Below are 25442 nucleotides of genomic sequence, written 5' to 3'. Positions count from 1 at the left end.
CAGCTAACAGCTGTCTATAACTCCAAGATCTGACACCCTCACATAGACATACATGCACGCAAAGCACCAATGCAAAAAAAAAAAAAAAGAATATATACTTAGCAGACAGTGAGCATCCACAAATCCAAAAGCTAAGAATGTCATCAGATAGTTTCTGAAACCTATGCAGAATTTCCTTCACCTCACTACGTATGGTCCCTATCAAAGGATTTAGTAAACGCTTTGACTTATGACTTTTTTTTTTTTTTGGAGCTGAGGATCGAACCCAGGCAAGCACTCTACCACTGAGCTAAATCCCCAACCCAACTTATGACTTTCTTTGTTCTGTAACTACTAAAATGTCATTTAAACACCTCCACAAAAGAAAATATCTTTCTGGGCAACGCAACCTGAATCCTGGCCGTGGTAACTCATATTTGACACAAGAGTGAACTGTCTCTTGTTGCCTCTGACACACACACACACACACACACACACACACACACACACACACACACACACACACACACACAGGAAAAATATGTTTGTGTGTGTGTTCTGTAGTGGGTAGCCATTCCAGCCTTGGCCTGGAAGTTCCAACCCCCATTGAGGCTTCAGTAATGGTCACGCCCACAAGGCGGGGCTGAGGGAGGAAGCTGAAGACCCAGGATCAAGAGGAGAGGGATCTCTTGGTGCCTGGACCCTGGACGCTGGAAGTAGACGGAGCAGAGTTCTCCAGAGAACACCGCCGGACTGCGCCATACCTTTGCCAGACCCTACAACCTACCTATCCCTTCATTTGTAACCTCCCTTTTAACTACGTGGAGTGGCCTTGATAATTTCACCAATAGTGTTCTGCTGTTAAAATGTGCATTCTAGTTCTCTGACTGGGAGCACCTTTTACCTCAACCCCTCACCTCTGAAAACATGCCTGCTCCAAGTTCATTCCCACCAGCTCCTTGGTGAGGAACACCTTCTTAGCTACTGTACTTATTGCTACCTCCTTCAGTGGCACTGAACTGACCAGAGACGGTGATAAGTGAGAACCTTGGCAGCTTGACCATCCCACATCCCTTGACCTCATTTCTCTGGATCCAACGCTTCCAGAGTGGAGCCATTTCAAAGGACATCCACTCAGCAGCCAAGTCCATTGTGGGCTGGGACATCGGCAGCTGAGTGGCTGGCTCTGGGGCTGGAATTGGATCTGTATTTGAGAATCTGTATCATTGGTTTATGCTGGGAACCCTTTTCTGAAACAACAGCTGTTGTGTTACCATCTGGGGTTTCGATTGGGTTTGTTTTCTCTATCACTTAAAGAAGTAAAAAGTAGGAAACATCTCAAGCTCGACGGGTAACCTCTAGGAAATTCTCAAATACAGCAGGCCAAAGCCTGGTGAAGAGCTTTGATTAGGGGTGAGGAAGCACACATTTACAGCCAGCACACAGAGCCAGGCAGATGAGCTTTTTTTTTTTTTTTTTTTTTTTTTTTTTTTTTTTTTTTTGGTGTTGGTGTTGTTCACATATTTGAAGGGATCTTTCTCCCCTAATTTAGGGTTGGTCACCCCATCTTACAGGGAAGCAGCCCCGACTGGAAAAAAAAGCTTGTTTTAATTAATCGCTTGCTTTTTTTTTTAAGATTTATATATTACGTATACAGCATGTATGACTGCAGGCCAGAAGAGGGAAGCAGATCTCATTACAGATGGTTGTGAGCCACCATGTGGTTGCTGGGAATTGAACTCAGGACCTCTGGAAGAGCAGTCAGTGCTCCTAACCTCTGAGCATCTCTCCAGCCCTAATCACTTGCTTTAATTAATTTGGCCATGATTTGGGTCAGTGGTCTTTCTCCTCCTATCTTTAGTATAAACAATTCTGTTTCCTGTACTTCCCAGGAAGTCTGGGGAAAGTAGTTGTTTCAGAGAAGACAATACAAAACAAATGTGTTTTGCTGCTGTTGGCAGCAATGTTCTATATAGGTGATATGATGCTATTTGAAATGTAGCATTAAATTTTAAAAATTACATTTGTTGTGGGGCTGGAGAGATGGCTCAGCAGTTAAGAGCACTGGCTGTTCTTCCAGAGGACCCAGGTTCAATTCCCAGCACCCACATGGCAGTTCACAACTGTCTGTAACTCCAGGTCCAGGGGATCCGACACCCTCACACAGACATGCATGCAGGCAAAATACCAATGCACATAAAATTAAGATAAAAAAGAGAAGAGAACATCCTCCAAAAAAGTTACATTTATTTATTGTATTGAGCTTGTGTACTTGTTCATGCAATAAAGGATGTGGAGGGGAATGGGGAAACTGCAGGAGTCTGTTCTCTAATTCCATCATGTGGGGCTTAGGGCTCTAACTCAGGTCATCAGGCATGGCAGCAATTGCCCTTATTCATTGAGCCTCTTACAGGCCCTCAACTTGTAGGTTCTCTCTCTCCCTCCCTCCTCCTCCCCCTCCCTTCCCCTCTCCCGATTTCTTCCTCCCTCTTTCTTTTGGCTACCCTTCCTAAGTCCTCAGCTCCAGGTTCAACTTTTTTTTTTTTTTTTTTTTTTTTTTTTTGGATCTGAGGCTTGAACCCAGGGCCTTGCGCTTGCTAGGCAAGCTCTCTACCATTGAGCTAAATCCCCAACACTGAAAATCTTAAAGTTGAACCCTGGGGATTGGGACTTTAGCTCAGTGGTAGAGCCCTGGGTTCGGTCCTCAGCTCTGGGGGGAAAAAAAAAAACAAGATTTACTGTGCTAAGTGGCATCATCTACCACTGATACAATTTTCAACTGTTCTGGTCTTGCTGCCAGGTCAGCAGAAAACGAATCTGCGTTCTGAGAATCGGCTTTTGGCTCATTTTGCCTGGTGAGATCTGCCGCGCGATTGGGCTTCCTGAGAGCCACGTGATCTAAACGGATGATGGCGGGCGCTGGAGAAGACGTGCGAGTGCTCTTCGGAGCTGCTGTCCGCGCGGCCCTGGATGCTTGGCCAGCTTTGCAGGTGAGTGAGGCCACGGCGGGGGTCACAATTAGGGCTGGGGCAAAATAGGAGCTGGCCAGGCAAGGCGTCAGAGCCTCGGCTGGGCGGTGTAGGCGGCAGACTCCCAGGCCAGGGCTGGCCACGCCACGCCACTTCACTCCGGTTTCCATGCTGTCATGGTTGGCTTGGGCCTGTGTTCACAGATCGCTGTGGAGAATGGCTTCGGGGGCGTGCACAGCCAGGAGAAGGCCGAATGGCTGGGGGGTGCAGTGGAGGATTACTTCATCGCCAATGGTGAGTGAGTGTGAGACGTTGCTGTCTGTCGGTCGGGTTTGGGGAGCGGCGGAGCCTCATCCTAGAGAGCCCCCGCTTTCTCTCTCTTCTTTAAAAAAAAAATATTTTTTTTTTTTATTTTTTCGAGACAGGGTTTCTCTGTGTAACAGCCCAGGCTGCCCTGAAACTCGCTGTATAGACTAGGCTGGCCTCGAACTCAGACTTCAGCCTGCCTCTCGAGTGCTGGGATTAAAGGCATGCGCCACCACCGCCTCCGCGCTTCTCTTGGAATTAGAATAGTGCGTTTCGGGTGCTTTGCAGGCAGTAACACTATAGTGCTATGATCTTGGACAACACATTTTACCTTCCAGAGAGTCTCTTAGTTCCTAAAATGGTTATGAAAAGATCTGACTAATAGAACTGCGCGAGCCATATCCTAAAATTGCTGGGTCGGGGAGGAAAAGATGGCTCCGTGGGCAAAGGCCAACAAACAATGATCCGAATCTGATAGATGAGACCACATGGAAAGAGAGAACTGAGTCACTTAAGATGTCCTCTGACTCCCCTACTCAAGTAAACATAATTTTAAGATTGTTGGGTGAGACGTGTAGCCCAGTGGTAGAGCACTTTCCTAGCATGCTCATGTTTCTGAGTTCCACCTCTAGTACCACCAAAACTAAAAGCAGTGCCCCTAATAAAAGGCACCCAGGCCCTGTGGTATAGTCCTATAATCTGTTACTCCTGAGGCAAAAGGACCTCAAGTTCAAGACTAGCCTGAACAACATTACCATGACCTTGTCTCATAATAAAAAATAAAGAGTTGGGAATGTAGCTCTATGGAAGTGCTTACCTACTACATGTGAGACTCTAGGTTCAATCCCCCACTACCATGAATAAATGAATGAAAGAAGCAAATACAATAGTATTAAATTCACATCCAAAGCCTAGCATATGGGCCATGTTTGTAATTCTAGCACTAAGGAGACTGAGGTAGGAGAACTCCTCTGAGTTGGAAGCCAGCCTTGGCTACATAGTCAGAACATGTCCTTAAAAGGAAGGGGCTGTAGAGATGCTGGGCTTCCTGCTCTTGCAGAGGACAGTTAGGTTCCCTGTCTGGTAGCTCTTACAACCACCTGTAACTCCAGCTCCAGATGCAGTCTTCTTCATTTGCACACATGTACACATAACTAACAAGTAAAACACAGCTGAAAAGATGGCTCAGCATTTAAGAGTATTTGTTTTTACAGATGACTTGAGTGAGTCTACATGGTAACTCATAACTGTCTGTAATTCCAGTTCCAGGTGATCTGACACCATCTTCTGTCCTCTGTGGGCACCAGGCATGTACATAGAGAGTGCAGACATACATGCAAGCAAAACACCATATACATAAAATAAATAAGCAAAAATCCTCTTCCAAAGTATTTCAGTGTGTCATAAGAATTAAGCATTTTATACACTTTTAGAAGTAAATTTTTACAATCTGGAGTTTTAAATGTCTTAATGGGCATTTCTTGATTGAGACCAGCACCATTTCAAGTGCTTGTGCTTGGTAACCACATATGGCTACTTCTGCAGCAAAGATGTACGCCCTTCGTTTTGTCTTTGTGAGGATAAGAGAACACGAAGACCCAGTAGGAGTATTACATTCGGTAGTTTCAAGGGTGTATCTCGTGACTTCAGATAAGAAAGTGGATAGTTAAAATACTGGATGGTAAGTGTCATGATAAAGAGGTGCTTAGAGTTCTTGAGTTATCTGAGCCCGAGGAGAAGCCCTTTTTTGGTTTTTCAAGACAGGATTTCTTTGTGTGGCCCTGGCTGTCCTAGAAAGAACTGGCTCTGTAGAACAGGCTGGCAGCCCCCCCCCCCTTTTTCAGCCTTTAGTAATTGGGGTGGGTCTTAATGAAAAGGGGTGAAGTAGGTAGAAACATAAAGCACACTCAGAGGAGTTAAGTGTTGTAATTTGAAAGCCCCCCCCATGTAGTAAGGGGATGGAAGAGTGGTAGAGTATGTGTGTGTGTGCATGTACAAAGACAACCCTTACCCTAAAGGGTAAGAGATGGGAGGACTTATGTGCCTTTGATTATATTCTTTAGGCCATTGTTTGTAAAATCCAAGCTATAGAAGACTTGTCCAGTTAGATGTTCAATGCAGAAAAAGTTTCTCCAGTCAAATTACATAAGCTTTTCCTCCCAGCTGATACTGTATTAATATTGGTGGTGGTGGTGGTGGTGGTGGTGGTGGTGGTGGTGGTGGTGGTGGTAATTGGGAATAGTATCTCCTTTTATAGTCCAGCTGTTGTGGAATTTACGTTCCTCCTGCTTTATTTTCCTGGGAGTACAGGGATCATTAGTGTGTGTTATCAATACTGGCTTTGTTTTCCATTAGCTTTCTATGGAAATCCTTGTTAAAACTCAGCAAATTGGGGTTGGGGATTTAGCTCAGTGGTAGAGCGCTTGCCTAGCAAGCGCAACGCCCTGGGTTTGATCCTCAGCTCCACATACAAACAAAAAAACAAAACAAAAAACAACTCAGCAAATTGGGCTGGGGATTATAGCTCAATTGGTAGAGTACTTGCATGACATATAAGAGCCACATTAATCAGGCATGGTGATTCATGCTTGTAATCTTAGCACTGAGCAGGTGAAGGCAGGGGATCACCAATTATCAGGAGTTCTAGGCTAGCCTTGTACTACACAGTTTGATGCTAGCCTGGGCTACATGATACCTGTAACAAAAACAAAACAACTCCTTAAACTCAGAATATTTCTCAAAGACAAACTTCACAATAGGTAATAAAATTCATGAGCAGGTTCTAAAATAAATAATAGGATGGTGTTTGCTAGAAAATCAGAAAGTAGTTAGTGTAGATTACGAGAAAGAAACATTCATGAGAAGGCCATTTGGGTCTAGAACATAAGCTCTAAAATAGGGCAGTGGCAATGGTCAAGAAAAAGAGAATACTTGTCCATAGAGGGGTTTGAGGAAAGAGACAAATTTGTGGTAAGTGGCAGGGTAGATTAGGAAACTTCCTTTGGATAGAGGGACCTTGGAGGATGAGATACTGGTTTGGAAGGCAGGATAATGTAGCTTTGGAAATGGGGACTTGAGGCACCTGTTTAACATCTGGATACATAATTAGCCTGAGTGGAAGAGAAATTTGGAGGCTATTAGATTTCAATGGCTTGTAAAAGCACAAGCGTGGAAGAGTTATGTCTCAGAAAAGAAGGCATGTTGGGAAGAGAAAGCTCATCTTTCATTCAGAAAGGACAGAGCATGGACCAACCCGTAAGATAACTGGGGTCTGGTGAACAGGGCTTAGCCAGAGTCACAAAGTTTGAAGGTGGTGGTTAAGGTTATGATTTCATTTTTAAAAGTAGTGCATCCAGCTGAGGGTGTAGTTCATTGGTTGAGTGTTTTGCCCAGCATGTGCCAGACCCTGGGGTTGATTCCCCAGCACCAAAAAACCAATGAGTACCATATCCATTTCTTCTTACCCACTACCCCTGAGTCTCTGGACTCCTGTATTAGTGGAGCCACAGCTGTGAAGAGTGCCTGTACTTCAATATTTCTGCTCTGAAATGATGCAAATTAATATTAGAGATCTCATCTCCCTTGTGCCAAACATTGTGTTTGTTGGATGAGTCCTCCTAACAGACCCTCCAGGGGGCCCTATTACCCTCTCTTTAGAAATGAGAAATTGGAGGCTCTGAGGCTATTTGAAGGTCACCTTAAGCTGAGGTCATTTAGAATAGGTGTTTTGGTGAATAAAGGCTCACTGCACCTTTACCTCTCTGGCAGATATAGCAGATGTGTATTGAAGAATGGTGGGCAGGGCTGATGAAGCTGATCTTTGTCTAAGGGTCCTGTCCTTCCCTGTTTAGCTGACTTGGAGCTGGAAGAGGTGGAAGGTTTCCTTGGCGAGCTGATGACCAATGAGTTTGATACAGTTGTGGAAGATGGGAGCCTGCCCCAGGTGAGCACATGGGAACGGCTGTCAGCCCCGCCCACTCGCTCTTCTCCCTGCTGTTTGGGACATGACTCTTGTTGTAACCATTCTTTTCTTGAGGCATAGACAAGATTCCCTATTGCATTTTCAAGTATTACCTTTATTTCTCTTGAGATCATTCTCAACCAACGATTTTCCCCACATGCCACAAGCTGGGCCAGATCAAGTTCCATTCCTGTTCTGCTGAACACTGATTACCCTGGTGAGATTATTTTTCATTTGCATCTTCTCTCCCTTTTTCTTTTTTTGAGACAGTTTTTTTTTTCTCTCCAGCCTAGGCAGCCTGAAATACTATGTAACCCAGGCCAACCTCAAATTCATAGCAGTCATCCTGCCTCGGCCTCCCAAAAGGACTGGGTTTATAGGTGTGCGATTCTAATACCTTCTCTCCCAGGAAACCCTCACTCAAGGCTTCACACCCTCACCCAAGCTCTCGATTTGCGGTTGCTCCACTGGACTTTGTTGTTGCTTTATTTTTTGAGACAGGGTCTCACTATGTTGCCCTGGCTTGCCTAGAACTCACTCTGTAGCCCAGGCTGGCCTTGACCTCACAGAGATCCGTCTGGCTCTGCCTCCCGAGTGCTGGGATTAAAGGCGTGCAGCACCATTCTCAGCTGTTATTTTATTTTGACAATGTCTACCTCAAACTCACAATCCTGCCTCAGGGGCCTCCCAGTTATATGCATCCACCACTGTTCCCAGCTGCTTGGATGAACTTCTTAGGGAGAAAAGAGCCCCATTTTTTTCTGGAAAATTCCAATCCCCTCTAATCTGCTGTAGACAGAGGCTGGTTTTATGATAGATTGTCTGAAAACTCCAAGCTGTTTGGATGTTTCCTTGGTAGGTGAGTCAGCAGCTACAGACCATGTTCCACCACTTCCAGAAGGGTGATGGGGCTGCTCTGCAGGAGATGACCGCTCAGATCAACCAAAAAAAGTGCAAGGTCACGGCTACTCCACTTAAGACAGCCGAAAAAACTGATGTGGCTGAAGATGATGTGGACAGTGTGGAAGAAATGGAGGTGAAAGAGGTGCCTGTGTGTGGTGTGCAGGGTAGGGGTGGGGTGTTGCAAATGTTAAGTTTTTAGAAGAGTAGCTAGGTTCCCAGGGAAGTGAATGATGGTTGTAGGTGGTGGTGGTGTTATCAAAAAAGATAGTTCATATAGTCATGGGAAAGTTGAGAGCAGAGCATGGGTAATGACTTAGTGCTCTGTTCTCTCTTATATTTTCCCTCTAGGTGACAGCTACAAATGATGGGGCCACAACAGATGTGGTCTGCCCCCAGCCTCAGCCTTCTGATCCAGACCCCCAGACTATCAAGGAAGAGGATATAGTAGAAGACGGATGGACCATTGTCCGGAGAAAGAAATGAGTAGGGCAGGAATGACTTGGGCCCTTGTTAAGTGTTATGAGAGTTATAGGGGCGGTTTTAGAGGGCTATACACCTCTGACCTGATAACCATATTCCTACCTTGTTCCCCTGTCCTTCCCTCCAGGGGAAGAAAAGCCCTAGGATCCTTGGTTGTGTTTATGGGACCTATTCCAGCCCCTTGAACCTTAGGTACCATATGAGAGAGAAGACCAGGTTTCCCAGCATAGTGCCTCCTAGGTGCGGTGAATGTGACCATGGACGATGAGTCTGGCTGTGTTGGAGTAGAAGCCAGACTTGTGGACAGCAGGCAGGTAAATTTGTGGAAAGGATGAGAATTCCACAGTGGTGGGAGCCTGGCTGGATTGGGAATAGTGAGATAAACATGCAGTTGGAGAGAGTAGATGTAAGTGTGGTACCTCCCCGATGTCCCTACCCCAGCCTCCCACAGAGCAACTCTTGCCCTGCCCAGAACTTGCATCCTCCTGCTCCCACCCTGAATACTCTTGAGAGTTGGAAGGACTTGACTAAGTGGTGAACTTGGGAAAGTTGGGCTGTTTTAAGTCCAGGGATGAGGCTTAAGACCTTAATAACATAACACCTTCTTGTTTAATCCATGATCTAACCTTGGAATCAGCCTTCTGAGAGCTGAGCTTCAGAGTTCAGTGAAAGTAGTTTCTGCACCCCACCCACCCACCCCCAGTAGCCTTGGACTTTGGACAAACGGACGGACCATATCAGTGTTCTGAAAGTTACTGTAAGCCTGAAATAAACTGTATTTTTCTTTAAAAAACAGTATCCATTGTCCTTCCCCACCCCCACCCCCCATTCCCGTCCTGCCCAGTGGCCCTGCCATGGGTCTGGACGATAAAATCCTGGATTGCTTTGGGGCTAGGTAGAAGCTATAAGCCATGGGAAAGGCAAGAAGGGTCTAGTCACCGCCCCATGTAAAGTCATACATGTGAAGACACTGGCTGAGGAGGCAAGGGTGGGTGGGGTTCCAGGGTCAGTAACAGAGCTGGCACTTGAATCCAGGTCTCCTGCCTCTGGTGCTTTTGTGGGGAACTGGGTGGAAGTAGGATCTGTGGGGTAATGGGAGGAAACAGCCTAATTCAAGTGAGTCTAGCAATTAGCTCCTGCCCTCCCTGGGGACAGGGATTTAAAAAATTAACATCAATGTAGGAATAGTTTTTAAAAAGCCCACATTTTGTGAAAAGATGAATTAAAAAACCCAAGACCCAGCATTCGGGATTGAAAGTGCCCGTGATGGGAATTCAAGTATTGACTGCATTGGGAGTGGGCTGGAGCCCCCAATTGAACATGGGCAGCTGGAGTGTGGGGCAGGAGTTTCTAGTTCCCCCCAAACCCTCTAGGACTTGTCTCGGGTCTGGGAGGCTTCATGAGGTTCAGCAGTGGCTCCTGTGGCTGCCACTGGTGTCTCCTCCATCTCCCTGTCCTCAGACAGTGTGGGCCCTGGGCAGAATGTGTCCCCACGGCCCGCCCTGCCGAGCACAGCCATCCAGCGCCGCTGGAGTTCTTCCGTCTCTGGGCTGAAGTACCAGCTTAGGTGGCTCTGTGTGATCTTGAAGACGTGCCTCCTGTCAGGCCGCTCCCCTGCCTCTGGAGGCCCCACCTCAAAGCCAATGAGGGGCAGGCTGCGCTGGGCTTTCACATCCTGGGGAGGAGGGACAGAGCTAGCGTCATCTAGGGGCTGGACCGTGCCCTCTGCCCAGTGAAACAACTTCACTTCATTTCCTCTGCTGAAGACCCTTGCCTTCACTGTAATAATAGGAAGATGTCTGAACTAGGACTAGAAGGCAGGCTGGTCTGCCAAATGCCCAAACCAACTGCTAGTCTTTACTATTACAGATTCAGTTCTCTTGATGGTTTCTTCTGTGTGCACATTCTTAAAGTCAGACCTAGAAGTACCTGTCTCCACTTCTGTTTTCTCCGCAAAGCTAGACTTCCCACATTACCCTCATTTCCCCTCCATACCTCGGCCTCCAAACACTCGTCTCTACATACTCTGTCACAAAAGGATGGGTGTTTAGATTTTTCCCTTTGCTAGGCTCACCCTGTCCCCAAAGGACAAGGCATACAAGGGAAGGACAGCCTGGCTTTGTGAGATGGTTGGAAAAACCTGAAGGAATGGGATGCACACCTGAGGGGCTCCATAGATGTACAGCACCAAGGGTTCATTCTCAGGAACCACAAACCATGCCTTGTGCCATCCTTTCCCACCCTTCTCCATGTAGTGCAGGAAGCTGCAGATGACGCTGTTCTCAGCAGCCACCGAGGCCTGTTTCTGTGATCAGAGACACAGGGTACATCAGTGATGACAGAACGCTTCTTCTCTTGGCTTAAACGGGCCGTAGTGTATGTATGGATCATGTCTTAGACAAAGGTAGTAGAGCTAGGTTTGGCTGCCGTCTCTAACAGCTAGTGGAAGAGGTGTGCAGACCTCAGTGGGAACACTGAAATGTTGGTCAGGCACTCTCGTCTAAGTGACACTCACAGCTCACCTTTTTTCATCTTTCATTATACACTCATTGCCTGCTCTCAGAAAGTCCTCCTTCTAACATTGTGATTAAAGGAATGAGTGGGTGGTTAGCACCATCTGTCCCACAATCCTAACAATAGATGAAAATGCAGGACTGGTGAGAAGAGCACAGAGGGTGTTTATGAGATTTGGATTAGCACAAACAAGGCATTTAAAATAGTCCTGGTGCAGAGTATGCTCCCTTACATTTGGGATACCTTGATTTCTTTAAGAAACAATCACCCCAAATTGTACTAGAAAGATAGGAAGCATCAGTATTAACAGTGGCAGCTTCTGGGTAAAGGGATATGTCTTTTTTATGTTGTATTACTTATCCTATTTCATAATTTTAAAAAAAGGCAATTGGTTCTTTAAAAAAATGCTGGGGCTGGAGAGATGGCTCAGAGGTTAAGAGCACTGGCTGTTCTTCCAGAGGTCCTGAGTTCAATTCCCAGCACCCACATGGTGGTCCACAACCATCCATGAGATCTGGCGCCCTCTTCTGGCCTGCAAGCATGCATGTAGGCAGAATGCTGTATCCATAACAAACAAACAAACAAACAAATAAATCTTTAAAAAAATCTTATAGGCTGAAGCAGGAGAATAGGAAATTCAAAGCCAGCCTGGACTATGCAGTAAGACTTTGTCTCCGATAAAACAAAACCTAGCAGTTTTTCTGCCTTGCAACCTAGCCAAATACCCTCTCCAGGTTTTACTTTTTCCTCATATGTAAATTAAACATTGGAGTATGGGTTGATTAGTTACTGTCAGGGTGAAATGTGTGAAGTACTTTAATAAAAATGACTCTTTCAACCCTTATACTCATTTTCCTTGTCTCAAGCCTGGATCACCTGATTAGTGAGTACACACAGCACCCTATTATCTAAGAGATGTTCAGACCTCAACCACACCTGCTCAGTAACTGGGGCACACTTTGGGGATTGTGGTTAGGAACTCTTACCTCTAGGATGGACCTCCTGCGCTGGGGTGTATGCTGGCTACAGGCTGGACTGCTCCCAGGTGCTCCATGCAAGGCCACATAGCAATCAGTGCACACACGGTTGGAACGGTTGTTATCATAGATGAGGCGGGCCCGGAACTCAGAGCATTTTCCACAAACCACCTGGGGCAGCAAGTGGGCAAGAACAGCCTAATTGCCTTGGGCCTTTCCATTCAGTGTATCTTATCAACTACCACAGCCAACTTGCAGCCTCCTCCTACTCGGAGGGTACCCAATCAGAAGTGGGCTTTTAGGCTGTCAGCCTGCCCCCACTTTAGCTCTGCCCTGCCTCCCAACACTCACATGCCCACAGGCCTTGCAGTGATGCCTGCGCTTGGTGATGGAATTGAAGGGCTCCTGGCAGCGCATGCACATGGTGACTTCCTTTTCCCGGATAGGCGTAGGTGCCCTCTTCCCAAGGTCCACGTTCTGGGGGAGGGGGAGGTCTTGGTCACAGACAGCTCCTCAGCCCAGCCCTCCTTGCCTCTTCTCCAAGGCTTGAATCACGGGGTTGGGGAGCACACATACAGAAGGTCTGGCTCTGCCCCTACCACACTGTTATTGGAGGGAAGTCATTTTTACTTTCTGGGGTACAATCTGCAGCCCTACCAACAGAAGACTACTTCTAGGGGCCTGCACTGCTCTCTAGTCCCTATTTTCTGAGAAAAAGATCACCTCAAGGGGAGGTGGGAACATGCAGCCTCAAAGGGATCCCAGTACTGGGAGCAGGGGAGAGTAGATCTCTTACTGGAGAGTTAGGGGGAGTATCCTCATCATCCCTGTTTGTAGAATTCAACAGTTTGAAAGTCTCCAGGGTCTGTTCATGCTTCAGGAGGGTGGAGTTGATGGCCTGGTGAAGAGGTGTGAGAAATGAGAGGTCAGATCACAGCACAAGACACCTATCTCCACCCTTACACCCTCATGTGTCTTAGCCTAGAGTTCTAGACCCAGCTCTGCCCTTGACACACTCAAGACTGAGAAAATCCCTCTCTAAATCCAGGTCTCCATCTGGTAATTATAAAATGTGGAAAGGGGAGTGGTGGCTGGCAAAGCTCAGACTGCCTTCCTGACGGCTGGTTAGGTGCAAGCGTTTAGAAAGCCTGATTCAGAGGAGCTGGCTTTTTAAAAGAATGCTTCTAGCTGACCTCAGGACTTCAGCTTGCTTCTCTGTAAGAGGGCAACAATAGCATCTGCTGGAAGGCTGGTGTCCAAGCCCATTCTGTTTAGTTTTAAGGGAAGGTATATCAGCCCCTAACAGACCAGTTAATACCCTTCCAGACCCCTACCACAAAACCATGGGTGTTACCTGGACCCAGTCTTTCTTCTCCTCCTCAGTCCTTGTAGGGGAGAAAAGAAAGGTGTTGGGTTAGGCAGGTCAACAAATCAATTGGAATGGTGTTTTAGAATTACAGGACCTAGGTTTCACTCCACTTCTTCACTTAAGATTATGTAACCACTCATGAACTTTAGACCAATAGCTGTGGAGCCTCCATGGGACTGGACTAGACCCTCTGCATAAGCGAGACCATTGTATAGCTTGATCTGCTTAAGGGGCCCCCTGGCAATAGGATCAGGATCCATCCCTGGTGCATGAGCTGGCTTTCTGGAGCCCATTACCTTGGTGAGACACTTTGCACAGTCTTGATGCAGGGGGAAGGGCTTGGACCTGCCTCAACTGAATGTCAGGCTCTGCTGACTCCCCATGGGAGGCCTTACCTTGGAGGAGGAGGGAATGGAGGGGAAGTCTGGGGAGTGGGCAGGAGGGGGGAAGAGGGGGACCTGTGGTTGGTATGTAAAATGAATAAAAAAATAAAAATTACAAAAAAAAAAATTTAAAAATAAAAAAAAATTGTGTAACCTTGGACAAGTCACATAACATTATAACATTTTTTTAAAATTCAACAATGTCTTCCAAATCCCAGTACTAGGAACTTGGGCCTCAGAGAAGTCCCTACCCTCAAGGAGCTCCTGGTGTACTAGAGGAGTCACATAGGGACCACACAGGGGGATCTGTGCTGAGACTAGATGAAACAAAGACTGAGGAGTCCAGAGAAGGGGACCTGCCTCAGCCCGAGTTTCAGTGGGGTTCCAAAGGGAGGTGCTAGGCCTCAGACAAAGGGTAATGGTGAAGCATATGTGAGAGAATGGAACACACACAAAACTGTATCAATGACTGCTAGCATGTACACTTTGCAAAGGGCAGCGTTTTCTTTCCTTCCATGAAGACAGTGCTTCTTACTCTGTTCTGAGCATCACTAACATGGTAGGTAAAGTGCCCAGCATGACGTCTGCTACAAGACATGCTTGGACTTCCTCTGCTCTTCTTCCCTGGTTCTTCCTCGGCCTTGTGTTCTCCAAGGCCTCTGCCCTGGTGCAACCTTATCAACCACCCAATAGGAATAGGACCCTTCACTCTCTGCTCTCTCTCATCTGGACTCTTTCTTTCCTTCCACATCTTTATTGAGAAGCTTTAAATGTATTCTAATATGAAAATCTGACTGCATCATCAAGACCACTGTATAAAAAAGGACGTGAAAAAGTTAGGATGTGAGTCAGTATTGAGGGATGTGGGGATGTAAGTTAGTGGCTGAATGCTTACCGAACATGTGAGGTCCTACCTCCAGCCCATGGGCGCGCGCACGCACATGCGCGCGCGCGCGCACACACACACACACACACACACACACACACACACACCCTAATGAATGCTCATTGCAATCAAATGTTTGTCAAAACTCATCTGTGGTACACTTAAGACCTGTGCATTTCACTATAAAGAATCTGCCAAGAAAAGGGGGTGGTGGTGGTACTGAAACACATACTAAACTAGTTCATGTACATGCCAAACTCTTGAGGAGGGTGATATATGGTAAAGCCTGCAACTTATTTTGAAATGTATTAAAAAGTCATTGAGCCAGGCAGTCGTGGTGCACACCTTTAATCCCAGCACTAGGGAGGCAGAGGCAGGCCGATCTCTGTGAGTTTGAGGCCAGCCTGGGCTACAGAGCGAGTTCCAGGACCGGCTCCAAAGCTACACAGAGAAACCCTGTCTCAAAAATAAACAAACAAACAAGCAAAAACAAAAACAAAACCCAAAAAGTCATTAAAAGGGCTCAGTGGTTCAGGGCATGTAATTTTGCAGAGTTCAGTTTCTAGAAGCTACCCTGAGTACTTCCTACTTCATGTAACGCCAATGCCAAGGTGATCCAGTGCCTCTGATCTCTATGGGCAATTGCACTAACATGCACAAACCCATACACAGATACACACTCATACAGAGATAAAAATAATGTTTTAAAGTCATTGGATATTCAGTTTTCTCAGCACCATCTGTTGAAGAAGCTGTCTGTTCTACAACGTATGTTTTTGGCATCTTTGTCAACAATCAAGTGGCTAAGTAAAGCATGATGGCATGTCTGTTAACCCAGCACTTAGAGAAGGGTCAGGAGTTCAAGGCTGTCTTATGCTATATAAGACCCTGTCTCAAAAAAACAAAAAGTAAGCAAATTAGTTGGCTATGGCTGTGTGTGTTTATTTCTAGGTCCTATATTCTATTCCATTAATCTACATGTCTGTTTTTGTGTTAGCACCGTGTTACTAATTATGGCTCTGTAGTATAAGTTGAAATTGGGTATGGTGATATTTCAGATATTGACCCAGCTCCCAGGTATATACTACATATATGCCCATCTATGTTTATTATAGCACTATTCACAACAGCCATTATGAAATCTGCTCTGAGTTGTGTCAACTGACAAATAGATAAGAAAATGTGTACACGTGAATGAGTGTGTGTGGGGGGGGCAAGGGGTATTATGGGTGGAAGGATGGGAAGAAGCAAAGGGAGGGTCTGAATGGAAAGTATGGTCAGAGTACAGGATATTCATACTTGTATGAAAAATGTCTTGCCAGGCGGTGGTGGTGCACGCCTTTAATCCCCAGCACTGGGGAGGCTGAGTCAGGCGGATCTCTGTGAGTTCAAGGCCAGCCTGGGCTACAGAGTGAGTTCCAGGACAGCCAGGGTTACACAGAGAAACCCTGTCTCGAAAAACAAAAGGGTCTTTATGAAACTTATCACTATGCACAATTGACATATACCAATAAAATGATAGCTATGTGAGGAGCTAAATACAGTACCATCTTAACCCTTGTCAACTAAATGGTGGGTTTATTAGTGTTCCCTGTGATTCTCTGAACTTTCCTGTATTTTGGAAAATGTTCATGATAAAATGGCTCAGTGGGTAAAGTGTTTGCTGTGCAAGCATCAAGACCCAAGTTCGGATCCCCAGCACCAACACAAAAGCTAGAAATTGTGCTAAATATCTGTGACTCCAGCACAGAGAGGTTTATTTTGACTATATTCATATAAAGATTCCGGTTTTTTTATAGTTTCAACTTGTAATTTCTTGAGAGTGAACACATTTTGCTTTTGGTTTTTAAGAATTATGGTGGAATTTGCGGCCATACATAAAGTATATAAGGATGAGGTTCGTACTTGTTAGACCCATTTGGCCGACTAAGGCAGAAGGACCATTTGAACTCAGGAGTTCCAAGGACGGCCCCGGGGGAAAAAGTACCAAACCAAACCAAAAAGGATCTATCTGTATGTGAAAGGGGAGAGATTCTGGGGATGGAACCCAGGTCCTTATGCATGCTAAGTAAGTTCTCTGTTCCCATCCCTAGTTATGGGCTCTTAAATCAGTGGTTCTAAGTCATGGTACACACATCAAATCACCTGAGGAGCTTTGTTCAGAACACACGCCGACCAATTAAATCAGAATCTTTGGGGATGGAACCCAGGCATCAGCATTTTTAAAGCTCTCAGCTGATACCAAGATGAGAACCAGCTAAGCTATGTCTTAAGAATATGGTGCTTATTTACTATTCTTTGTATATTTGAAATCAATCCCCAGCCTCAATTTTCAGACAAGGTCTCACATTGTAGCCCAGTCTGGCCTTGAACGTCTGGCAATCTCCCTGCCTCAGCCTCTCAAGTGGTGGGATTATAGGCAGAAGCCACCACACCGGACTGAAATTTTTCATTTAATAAAATTATAAGTGGCTGGAGAGATGGCTCAGCAGTTACGAGCACTTGCTATTCTTCTAGAGGACCCAATTCCCTGCACCTACTTCACAACCATATGTAACTCCAGTTCCAGGGTATCTGACACCATCTTCTGGACTCCTCACACACCAGGCATGCACATATTGCCAGACATACATACAGGCAAAGCACGCATAAACATTTAAAATTTTTAATAAATACAACAATCAACTAACTTAAATAATTAATGGAACCAAGTGTGGTAGTGCACACTTTTAATCTCAGCACTCTGGAGGCAGAGGCAAGTGGATCTCTCTGAGTTTGAGGCCAGCCTGGTCTACATAAGCAAGCCTGCCAGCCTACACATAGTAAAACCCTATCTCAAGAAAAAAAATTAGTTGGCTGGAGATGGCTCAGTGTGTACTGCTCTTGCAGAGAACCCATGTTCAGGTCTCAGCACCCATGTCCTGAGTTTACAACTGTCAGTTCCAGTGGACCTGATGCTTCTTGAAGACTTCAGAGTCACCTGCATTCACATGCACATACCCCTGCAGACACATGCGCAACGTCTTACAATAATTAAAGTAAACCCTTCAAAAGTTTGAAGAGCCAGCTAGTGGCAGCGCACGCCTTTAATCCCAGTACTCAGGAGGCAGAGGCAGGTGGATCTTTGTGAATTCGAAGCCAGCCTGATCTACAAAGCAAGTTCCAGAACAGCCAAGGCTACAGAGAAATCCTGTCACGAAAAAAATAAAACAAAACAACAAAAAGTTTTAAGAAACTTGGTATGTGGCTCACACCAGTAATCTGAGCACTGCAGAGACTAAGCCAGGAGGATTGAGTTCAAGGCCAACCTGGGCTAATTACAGATAGTAAATATGACTATATGTAACCTCTCCACGTCATCCTATTGAGACTAGGAGGAAAAGAAACACTGCTTGGTAGGACCCTCTGTACCCAGCATTATTGTGATGCCCCTAATTCTAGGCAGATACCATGTCTCTGTGGTGTGTCTCTTTCTAGATGGTCCTGTTTTGTGTCTTGGGGAGGGTGTTGCTCCTTCCTGCTTCCCCCACTGCAGGCCTCAGGGAGGTTCAAGGAACTTCAAGGCCCAACTACTATGTTTCTTTACCCTTCTCCCTTCTTCCTCCATGCAATCATCAGTCACCTCTCACTTCCACGTAGCCTATCAGAGAAGGACCATGTACTGATGTGCATTCACCTTCCAGCCCCGATCACAACCTTGTTACACACTTTCACCTGTCCGAAAGCAGTATGGACAGTGGTTAGGAGCCCTTGTGACAAGCTGAGGTGGCCTAAGCTCCAATTTCAGCTCCGATCCTTGCTAGCTACTTAGCTAGAGCAAGGTACCTCAATTTCTTCAGCTTTAAAATGGGCTGATAGTAGCCGGGTGTAGTGATAGCCATTTGCAATTCTTTTATTCATGATAGGGTTAAGTAACCCACTCTACACTGCTTGTTCATTCACCAAAATGCTTTCTTGACAGAAGTACCACCTTTTCCCATACCATGCGTCTAAGTGTGTAGTCTTCAGGATCCCACACACACATAGCTGAAGAACAAGTAAGTCCACATCTTTGGAGAAAGGTGTTCTCTCTTTCTCGGGAAAGATCTCTAGGCTGGGAATATGTCAGCCTATCTGAAGTAAAGAGTGAGGTACCTGGCCTGGAGTTCCAGAGAACGCTGCTTTCCTGACACCAGGAAGGTCCGAGGCATGTTGAGGTTGGAGCTTTCCTTTAGCTGAATGGAAGAGGGAAGGATCATGGTGAAGCTTACAGAACTCCCAGGGCCCTGCACATATGCACACACAGACTGGGGTCAAAGTAGACAAGTTCTTCCCAATGCCAACGCCCAACCCACATTTCCACTTCTCACTTCATGGTGCTCACCTCCATGCCATCTACATCAATGCGTGCCCGCACGCTAAACTTCTGGCCAAGGAGCCGCAGCCTGGGCACGCAGTAGAGGAGGCGGTCGTTGAACTAGGAAGGAAAAGATTTGGGATGCATGTGTAGGGGCTTAGTGTGGATGGTGAGTCCCCCCCCACACACACACTTGTACAACTGCTAAGGATCTAAGGCAACAAAAAGAGGAAAGATTTCAAATTGGATACAGCAATAATGAAGAAAGAAAAAGGAAGTTACGAGGAAATGTCATGGGAGTCACTTCCTAGTGGGTTATCTTGACCAAGTCACATCTAAATTGCAGTTCCATAATCCAAAAACAAACAAACAAAAATTCTAGCTCACATAGTGAGAATACAATGGAAGAAAGGACAGCTGGCTAGAGGTCTATTCTTGAATGACTACTGGGTCATCTGTGTATTAAGGGAGGACATGGCCACCCACGAGCCCATGCCTGGCACTTACTAATATGAGGTATCGATCTTGAGTGCTCCCGTTCTTTGCTGACAGCTTGAGGATGTGGCCTTCTTTTATGAGCTCTTTGGTGGGGCTGACAATGTCCTCCTCACCCCCTAGCAGCTCATAGACCTTCAGCAGCTTGTGCATTCGTTCCTGGCAGTGAGCGAAAAGTAAAGCCTGGGGTGTCATCAAGTCACAAGCTCCAACACACCCCCACCCCAGGGCAGAGTACCACAGAGGATGGCCAAGGAAGGGCAGGGCTAGAAGAGCCACTTACCATTTTTCGGATGGCAGCATTAGAGTGTTCTGCTGCTGTGGCTATCAGCTCCAAAGACTCTATGGCACAGAGAAATGTGGTCAGATGGGAGTTGGGCAGAGAGGAAGCTCTGGGGGACTTCTCTCCTCCATGAATATCTCGCCCCTTCCCAGCAAATGCCAGTCTCAAAAGATGTTCATGGTCACATCATTTCAAATCAGAAACTGTCCAGACTAACATCACAGTAGCAGAAATGTGGGATAGCTGGCAGCCAATAAGATGTAAGCTTGGTAAAATGATTATGATCCTTAACTGGCAGGAAACCTGGTTGTGTTTAGACAGTTGTTTCTGGCTATTGGGACTATGGATAGTTCTTGTTTGTTTTGTTTGCTTGGTGTTTTTGACTTTGATATTGTTTTGAGACAGAATCTTGCCATATTCCCCTGGGTGATCTCAAACCAAACCAAAACAACCACAGCAACAAAAGATTAAAAATCAAGAGGGCCGGGGTGCAGCTCAGTTGGTGGAGTGTCTGCCTAGCATGTGCAAGGCCCTGGGGTCCATCCCTAGCATCACCTAAACTGGATGTGATTGATGGTGTATTCCTATAATCCTAGCACTCAGGAGGGAGAGGTAGTAGGATCAGAAATTCAAGGTCATCCTTAGGTACAGAGCAAGTTTGAGGTAAGCCTACGATACATAAAACCCTATCTCAAACACGGCATGCGTGTGTGCGTGCGCACGTGCAAACACACACACACACACACACACACACACACACACATACACACGAAGACAATGATGATGATAAAGATAAGAAGGCGGCAGCGACAGCAGCAGCAGCAGCAGAAGAACAAAGGAGTTAGGAATGTGCCTTGGTGTAGAGCACGTGCCTTGATGTAGAGCACGTGCCTTGTATGTTAGTGGCCCTGCATTCAATTCTAGTGCACCAGTAAGGGAAGAAGGAAAAGATTCTATGGTTTGTCTTCCTGATTCTGATGACAGGCACACGTTCTATGCACAAATACACTTTCACTGCAGTGGTGTTTTAACAATACCTAAATGTCCAACTATAGGCACTCAATTACATAATTTACAACACACTCATATAATAGAATATCAGCCTTTCTCAGTAATACTTATGTAGGGTTTTTATTAATATGTGAAATGCTTAAAAAATTCTTTAAATGTTTTAAGAAAAGGACACAAACTTGAATATTACAAAATGATCTAATTCTTGAAAATACATACATGTAAAAAAATGTATGCCTAAACATTCATCATGGGGCTAAGGTCATGGGTGGCTTCTTAGCCCCCTATTTCTGTCTTCTTTTCTGTAATTTCCCTATTTCCCACCATGACCAGGTGTTATGAAAAAAATGAAATTAATCTCCATAAGCCTCCACATATTAAACAAACCCTGCCTCTGCTTACAGTCTGGCTGCAGCTTCACGGCCCCCACTCTACACAGTGGATTCCTTACTCAGAATGTATGCCTGGACTGAAGAAGCACATGTCCACATGGATGGCAGGCCAAAACCTGTTTCCTAAGATGAGCGCATTCTGGTACTCCAGCAGATCTGTGGCCACTGCTCCAGCTCAGGTCTCCATATGCCTTTCAGGTGCTGGGCCTTCCTCCAACTCTTCCTTAATTCTGGTGGCCAGAAGGAGCTTCCCTGCACACAGTTTACTGTTTCCCCTCTGTTTAAATCTGCCAATGTTTCACTCTGTGCCAGCACAGCAAAGACCCGGCCCTTTTGTCTAGCATTCAAAGCCCTTGGTTACTGGCTTCTATTGACCGCCAAGGCTTCCTCCACATGCACCTCCCTAAACATGTCCTGTCTTGCTTCATCTGGCCAACTGCCAGTCTTCTGGGTTCAGCTCACTGTGTCTAGCAGCCTTCTCTAAGTTCCAAGGATGAGTTAGGACACTGTCCTTGACCCTCTGTCTCACTAGTCATCCCGTGCTCATCACTCACTGTATCTGAATTCCCCAGTACACAAGAAGCTTCCTAGGACAGGGCCGAGTTCCCACTGGCTTCCTCAGGGATTCCAAACAGATGCTTGGTATAAATTAGCTCCTCCAATAGAAAGAACCTCAGAAGACAGGTGGTACTATGCCCCATTTAGCTGAGGACAAAACCAAGACTCAGAGAGGTGGTTATCTAACTGGAAGGTGGCAGGTGCCATGAGACCTACTTTGTCTCCTACATATGCTGCATCTTTCATACCCCAGTAGAACCCAAAGGGACAATAAGAGTGGCAAGTTAGGGGCACGTAAACTTAGGCCTGCTACATGGCTGGGCTCAGACTGGAGGCTGTGTTTGCTGTCAGGACCTGTCTGGTGGTGTACCATGCAGGAAACAGATCAACCTAACCAGGAATCCATGTGTACAGTCTCTGTTGTACATGTGTACAGTTTGTTATGAGGATGTTAGTCTGAAGTTAAAAGCTTTAGTGGGGCCTAGGCTGGGCTTGGAAGCCTGGGGTCTCAGTCTACAAGTTCAGTCTTGGGCTTAGTGTAAGTAGGTAGTTGAGGGCAGCAGTCCCAAGCAGGCAGTTTGGGAATTGGGTCCAGGTTCTCAAGTTTAGTCTGGGACACAAAAGTAGGGGAGTCAATCAGCAGAACCAGAAAGACAATTCAGTGGGGCTCAGCTTATGGATTTTACTTTGAAACATAAAATATAGGGAGCTGGGGAGCACAGTGGACAGATCTTAGCTGGCTCAGTCAGAGGTCCTCACTTAAAACAGCTCCAAAAACCATCATACGAAGCTTGTGTGTGTGTGTGTGTGTGTGTGTACGCGCGCGCACATGTGCGCGCACGGGGAGGGCTCACATTTGCAGTCAATATAGGGAACACTGAGATCTGTTCTAGAGACTCAGATAGGGTTGAGGCTGCACAGAACAGGAAACTGAAGTCAATAAATTCAACCTGGTGGCTAATGCAGTATGGATGACATTAGCTATCAAAAATGGCTACTGTTTATTGAGTCTCTGCCATGTGCCGGGTACTGTGCCCCAAATTTTAACTTGATCGTCTCGTTTAGCACTTCAAATCAATTCTGTGAGGTAGGCAACAATATTGTGAGAAAATGTAAGTGAAGCTTGCTGGAAAACACACAGGGTTTGATGTTGTATTATTTGGTTTGGTTTGGGTGTTTGTTTTTGTTTTCAAGACAGGTTTCTCAGTGTAGTCCTGGCTATCTTGGAATTCACTCTGTAGCCCAAGCTGGCCTCGAACCTGCCTACCTCTGCCTCCAAGTGCTGGGACTAAAACTGTGTGCTGCCCTATCCAGCTGGGTTTAGGTTTTTTTTTTTTTTTGGAAGTACTGGAGGTTTAACCTGAGGCCTCACACATGCTAGGCTAGTGCTCCCCGGCTAAGTACATCCTGCCCCTACTTTTTTCCTTACTGAGTCTAAGCTCTCCAGGTTGGCTTTGGATTTACCTTGTAGCCCAGGTAGTCAATCCTCCTGCCTTGGCTTCCACAGTAGCTAAGATTACAAACATTTGCCAACACAGTACCTGGCCTAGAAGGCACTTTTTGTTTGTTTGTTTTGTTTTGTTTTTGTTCTTTTGCTTTTTGAGACAGGATTTCTCTGTGTAACAGCTCTGGCTGTCTTGGAACTCATTTTGTAGACCAAGCTGGTCTTGAACTCACAACACCTGCCTCCTGAGTGCTGGGATTAAAGGCGTAAACCATCACTGCCCAGCTGGAAAACACTTTCTTGAGGATCAGGATTTTTTTTTTTAAATAATTTATTTATTTTTATTTTATGTGCACTGGTGTTTTGTCTGCATGTATGTCTGTGTGAGGGTGTCAGATCTTGGAGTTACAAACTATTATGAACTGCCATGTAGGTGCTGGGAATTGAACCCAGGCCCTCTGGAAGAGCAGTAGGTGCTCTTAACCACTAAGCCATATTTCTAGCCCTGAAGTTTAGGATTTATGGCTTACTATGGCACCTCAGTGGTACTCTTATTTGGGAGAAGAATATGGCACTTAGTATGCAGCTGTCTGTTTGCAAAGCTTAGTTACCAAACTTTCTAGAGATCTAGCTATATTCAGAGGTCCAGGCTGGGTAGCAAAGTGCCCTCAGTAAAGGGTTCAGAAAGTGTGCATAGCACAGGACCCAACTGCTCCCCATCCCTGTGCATGCACACTTTCTGTTTTCCTGCTCCCTTCCAGCTGCTTCTTCATCTCCTTTGCTGATCCCACCTTCCTGAGCTTTGAAGCTTGGCCTCCCATTTCCCCTCAATTTATATTTCACTCCCTTTGCCAAGTCCCACTTGTACCATGGCTCTGAATACTAGCTGTGGACTGATGACATTCAAACCCTTCCCTGGAATTCTAGACTCATCTGTCTAACCCGACAGCTCACTGAGCAGCCTAAGTTCTCAAGAACTACCATTCAGACAGCTCTCATGACGCAGCCTAAGTTGGCCTCAAACTCACGAGCCTCCTGCCTCTGCCACCCAGCTGCATCAGCACCCCCAGCAAGAACCATTCTTGTTTTAAATGATTCATTTTTTCATTGTGTGTGCATGTGTGTAGGGAAGTGCCCATGGAGTCCAGAAGAGGGCATCTGAGCCCACTGGCACTAGAGTTACCGGTGCTTGTCAGCTGCTTGGGTGTGGGCGCTGGAAACTAAACTTGGGTATATAAGGCAGTGCATGCTCTTAACTGCAGAGCTCTCTCTCTCTCCATGGTATCCTAGACTTCTCAGCCACTTCCAAATAGACTCCACACCGACTGGAACCACTTCTCATTACTTCAGCTGCTACTGCCTTCATCCAAACCAGCTTCTGCCACTCGAGACTATTGCAAAGCCCTTTTACTAGATTTCCTGGCTCCCTCTTCTACTCTTCAGTTAGTCCTAACCATGACCTTCCCATGACTATCCATTACACTCGGAAGAAATCAATCACCTCATCTCAGCCTCCAAAGCTTTGCTCCACCAACCTCTCTTCTATCATTCTGCCCTCCCTTGTCATGCTCAGGTCACGATGGCCTCCTTGTTGCCATAGAGATACACCTACCTCTACCAGCTTGCCCATCTCCCTCTGCTTTGGGAACCATTGGGAACTCTACATTTGCTACTACAGCTGCCTAGAACATTCTCCTCCCTTTGGCCCGTGGCAACTTTCTCGTTATTCAGGTTTTGGTTCCGCCATCTTCCCTGCATAGAAGTGACCCATTTAAAGTAGACTGCCTAGGTGCTGTTACATCACTCTCTTCTCCAAGTCACACTTAGCACTGGGCAGATATCTTCCTGTGTACCTGTCATATTTATTTACTGGGTCTCCCTGAGTCAAGGGCCTCATTTATTTGGCTCAGTTCCCTGTGCCTAGAACAGTGCACAAACACTTAGCTGTTATGTTAACGATGAAGAAATGGAAGTATGGGCTTAAGGAAGAACAAATGGGTTGGACTCCAGAGTTCTAACTGGGCTCTGGCTCTGTACATGGCATGAATATGGAAGGAATCTAAACCGAATGCTTTTCTAGTGGTTCAGTGAATGGAGACCTAGAGATCCAAACCTGAGAGACACAAAACATGGGGACACGAAGTCTGGAACAATCAGTACTAGAAAGGCAATTATCAGGCTTCTGGCCAGGCTTGA

General features: G+C 46.1%; 2 protein-coding genes across 10 annotated transcripts in view; one reads left to right on the top strand and one right to left on the bottom strand.

Moving 5' to 3' along the window:
* Positions 1 to 2865: 2865 nt before the first annotated feature.
* Tsr2 (TSR2 ribosome maturation factor) lies at positions 2866 to 9393 on the top strand. Of its 2 annotated transcripts, none has more exons than XM_036175299.1 (5): positions 2866 to 2969; positions 3152 to 3242; positions 7106 to 7197; positions 8075 to 8251; positions 8467 to 9393. In XM_036175299.1, the coding sequence occupies exons 1-5, from the start codon at positions 2886 to 2888 to the stop codon at positions 8599 to 8601; spliced, it is 579 nt and encodes a 192-aa protein (XP_036031192.1). In that variant the 5' UTR covers positions 2866 to 2885; the 3' UTR covers positions 8602 to 9393. The 2 variants fall into 2 exon arrangements, with proteins under 2 accessions (XP_036031192.1, XP_036031191.1); XM_036175298.1 differs by having other exon boundaries at positions 8075 to 8260.
* Positions 9342 to 25442, bottom strand: part of Fgd1 (FYVE, RhoGEF and PH domain containing 1) — an 82743-nt gene continuing 66642 nt past the window's right edge. For all 8 annotated transcript variants that reach the window (XM_036175294.1, XM_036175290.1, XM_036175292.1 and 5 more), the window contains 10 exons: positions 19842 to 19900; positions 19571 to 19717; positions 19091 to 19183; positions 18862 to 18941; positions 13444 to 13474; positions 12886 to 12987; positions 12441 to 12566; positions 12099 to 12260; positions 10760 to 10903; positions 9342 to 10273 (listed from right to left, as the gene is read on the bottom strand). In XM_036175294.1, the coding sequence (XP_036031187.1) occupies positions 9968 to 10273; positions 10760 to 10903; positions 12099 to 12260; positions 12441 to 12566; positions 12886 to 12987; positions 13444 to 13474; positions 18862 to 18941; positions 19091 to 19183; positions 19571 to 19717; positions 19842 to 19900 (1250 nt within the window). In that variant the 3' untranslated portion in view covers positions 9342 to 9967. The remainder of the gene's footprint in view (positions 10274 to 10759; positions 10904 to 12098; positions 12261 to 12440; positions 12567 to 12885; positions 12988 to 13443; positions 13475 to 18861; positions 18942 to 19090; positions 19184 to 19570; positions 19718 to 19841; positions 19901 to 25442) is intronic.

Source organism: Onychomys torridus, chromosome X, assembly GCF_903995425.1.
Source record: "Onychomys torridus chromosome X, mOncTor1.1, whole genome shotgun sequence".
In the NCBI taxonomy this organism is placed as follows: Eukaryota; Metazoa; Chordata; class Mammalia; order Rodentia; family Cricetidae; genus Onychomys; species Onychomys torridus.
The sequence above is the reverse complement of the archived record's forward strand: the minus strand, read 5'-3'. Positions and strand labels throughout refer to the sequence as shown.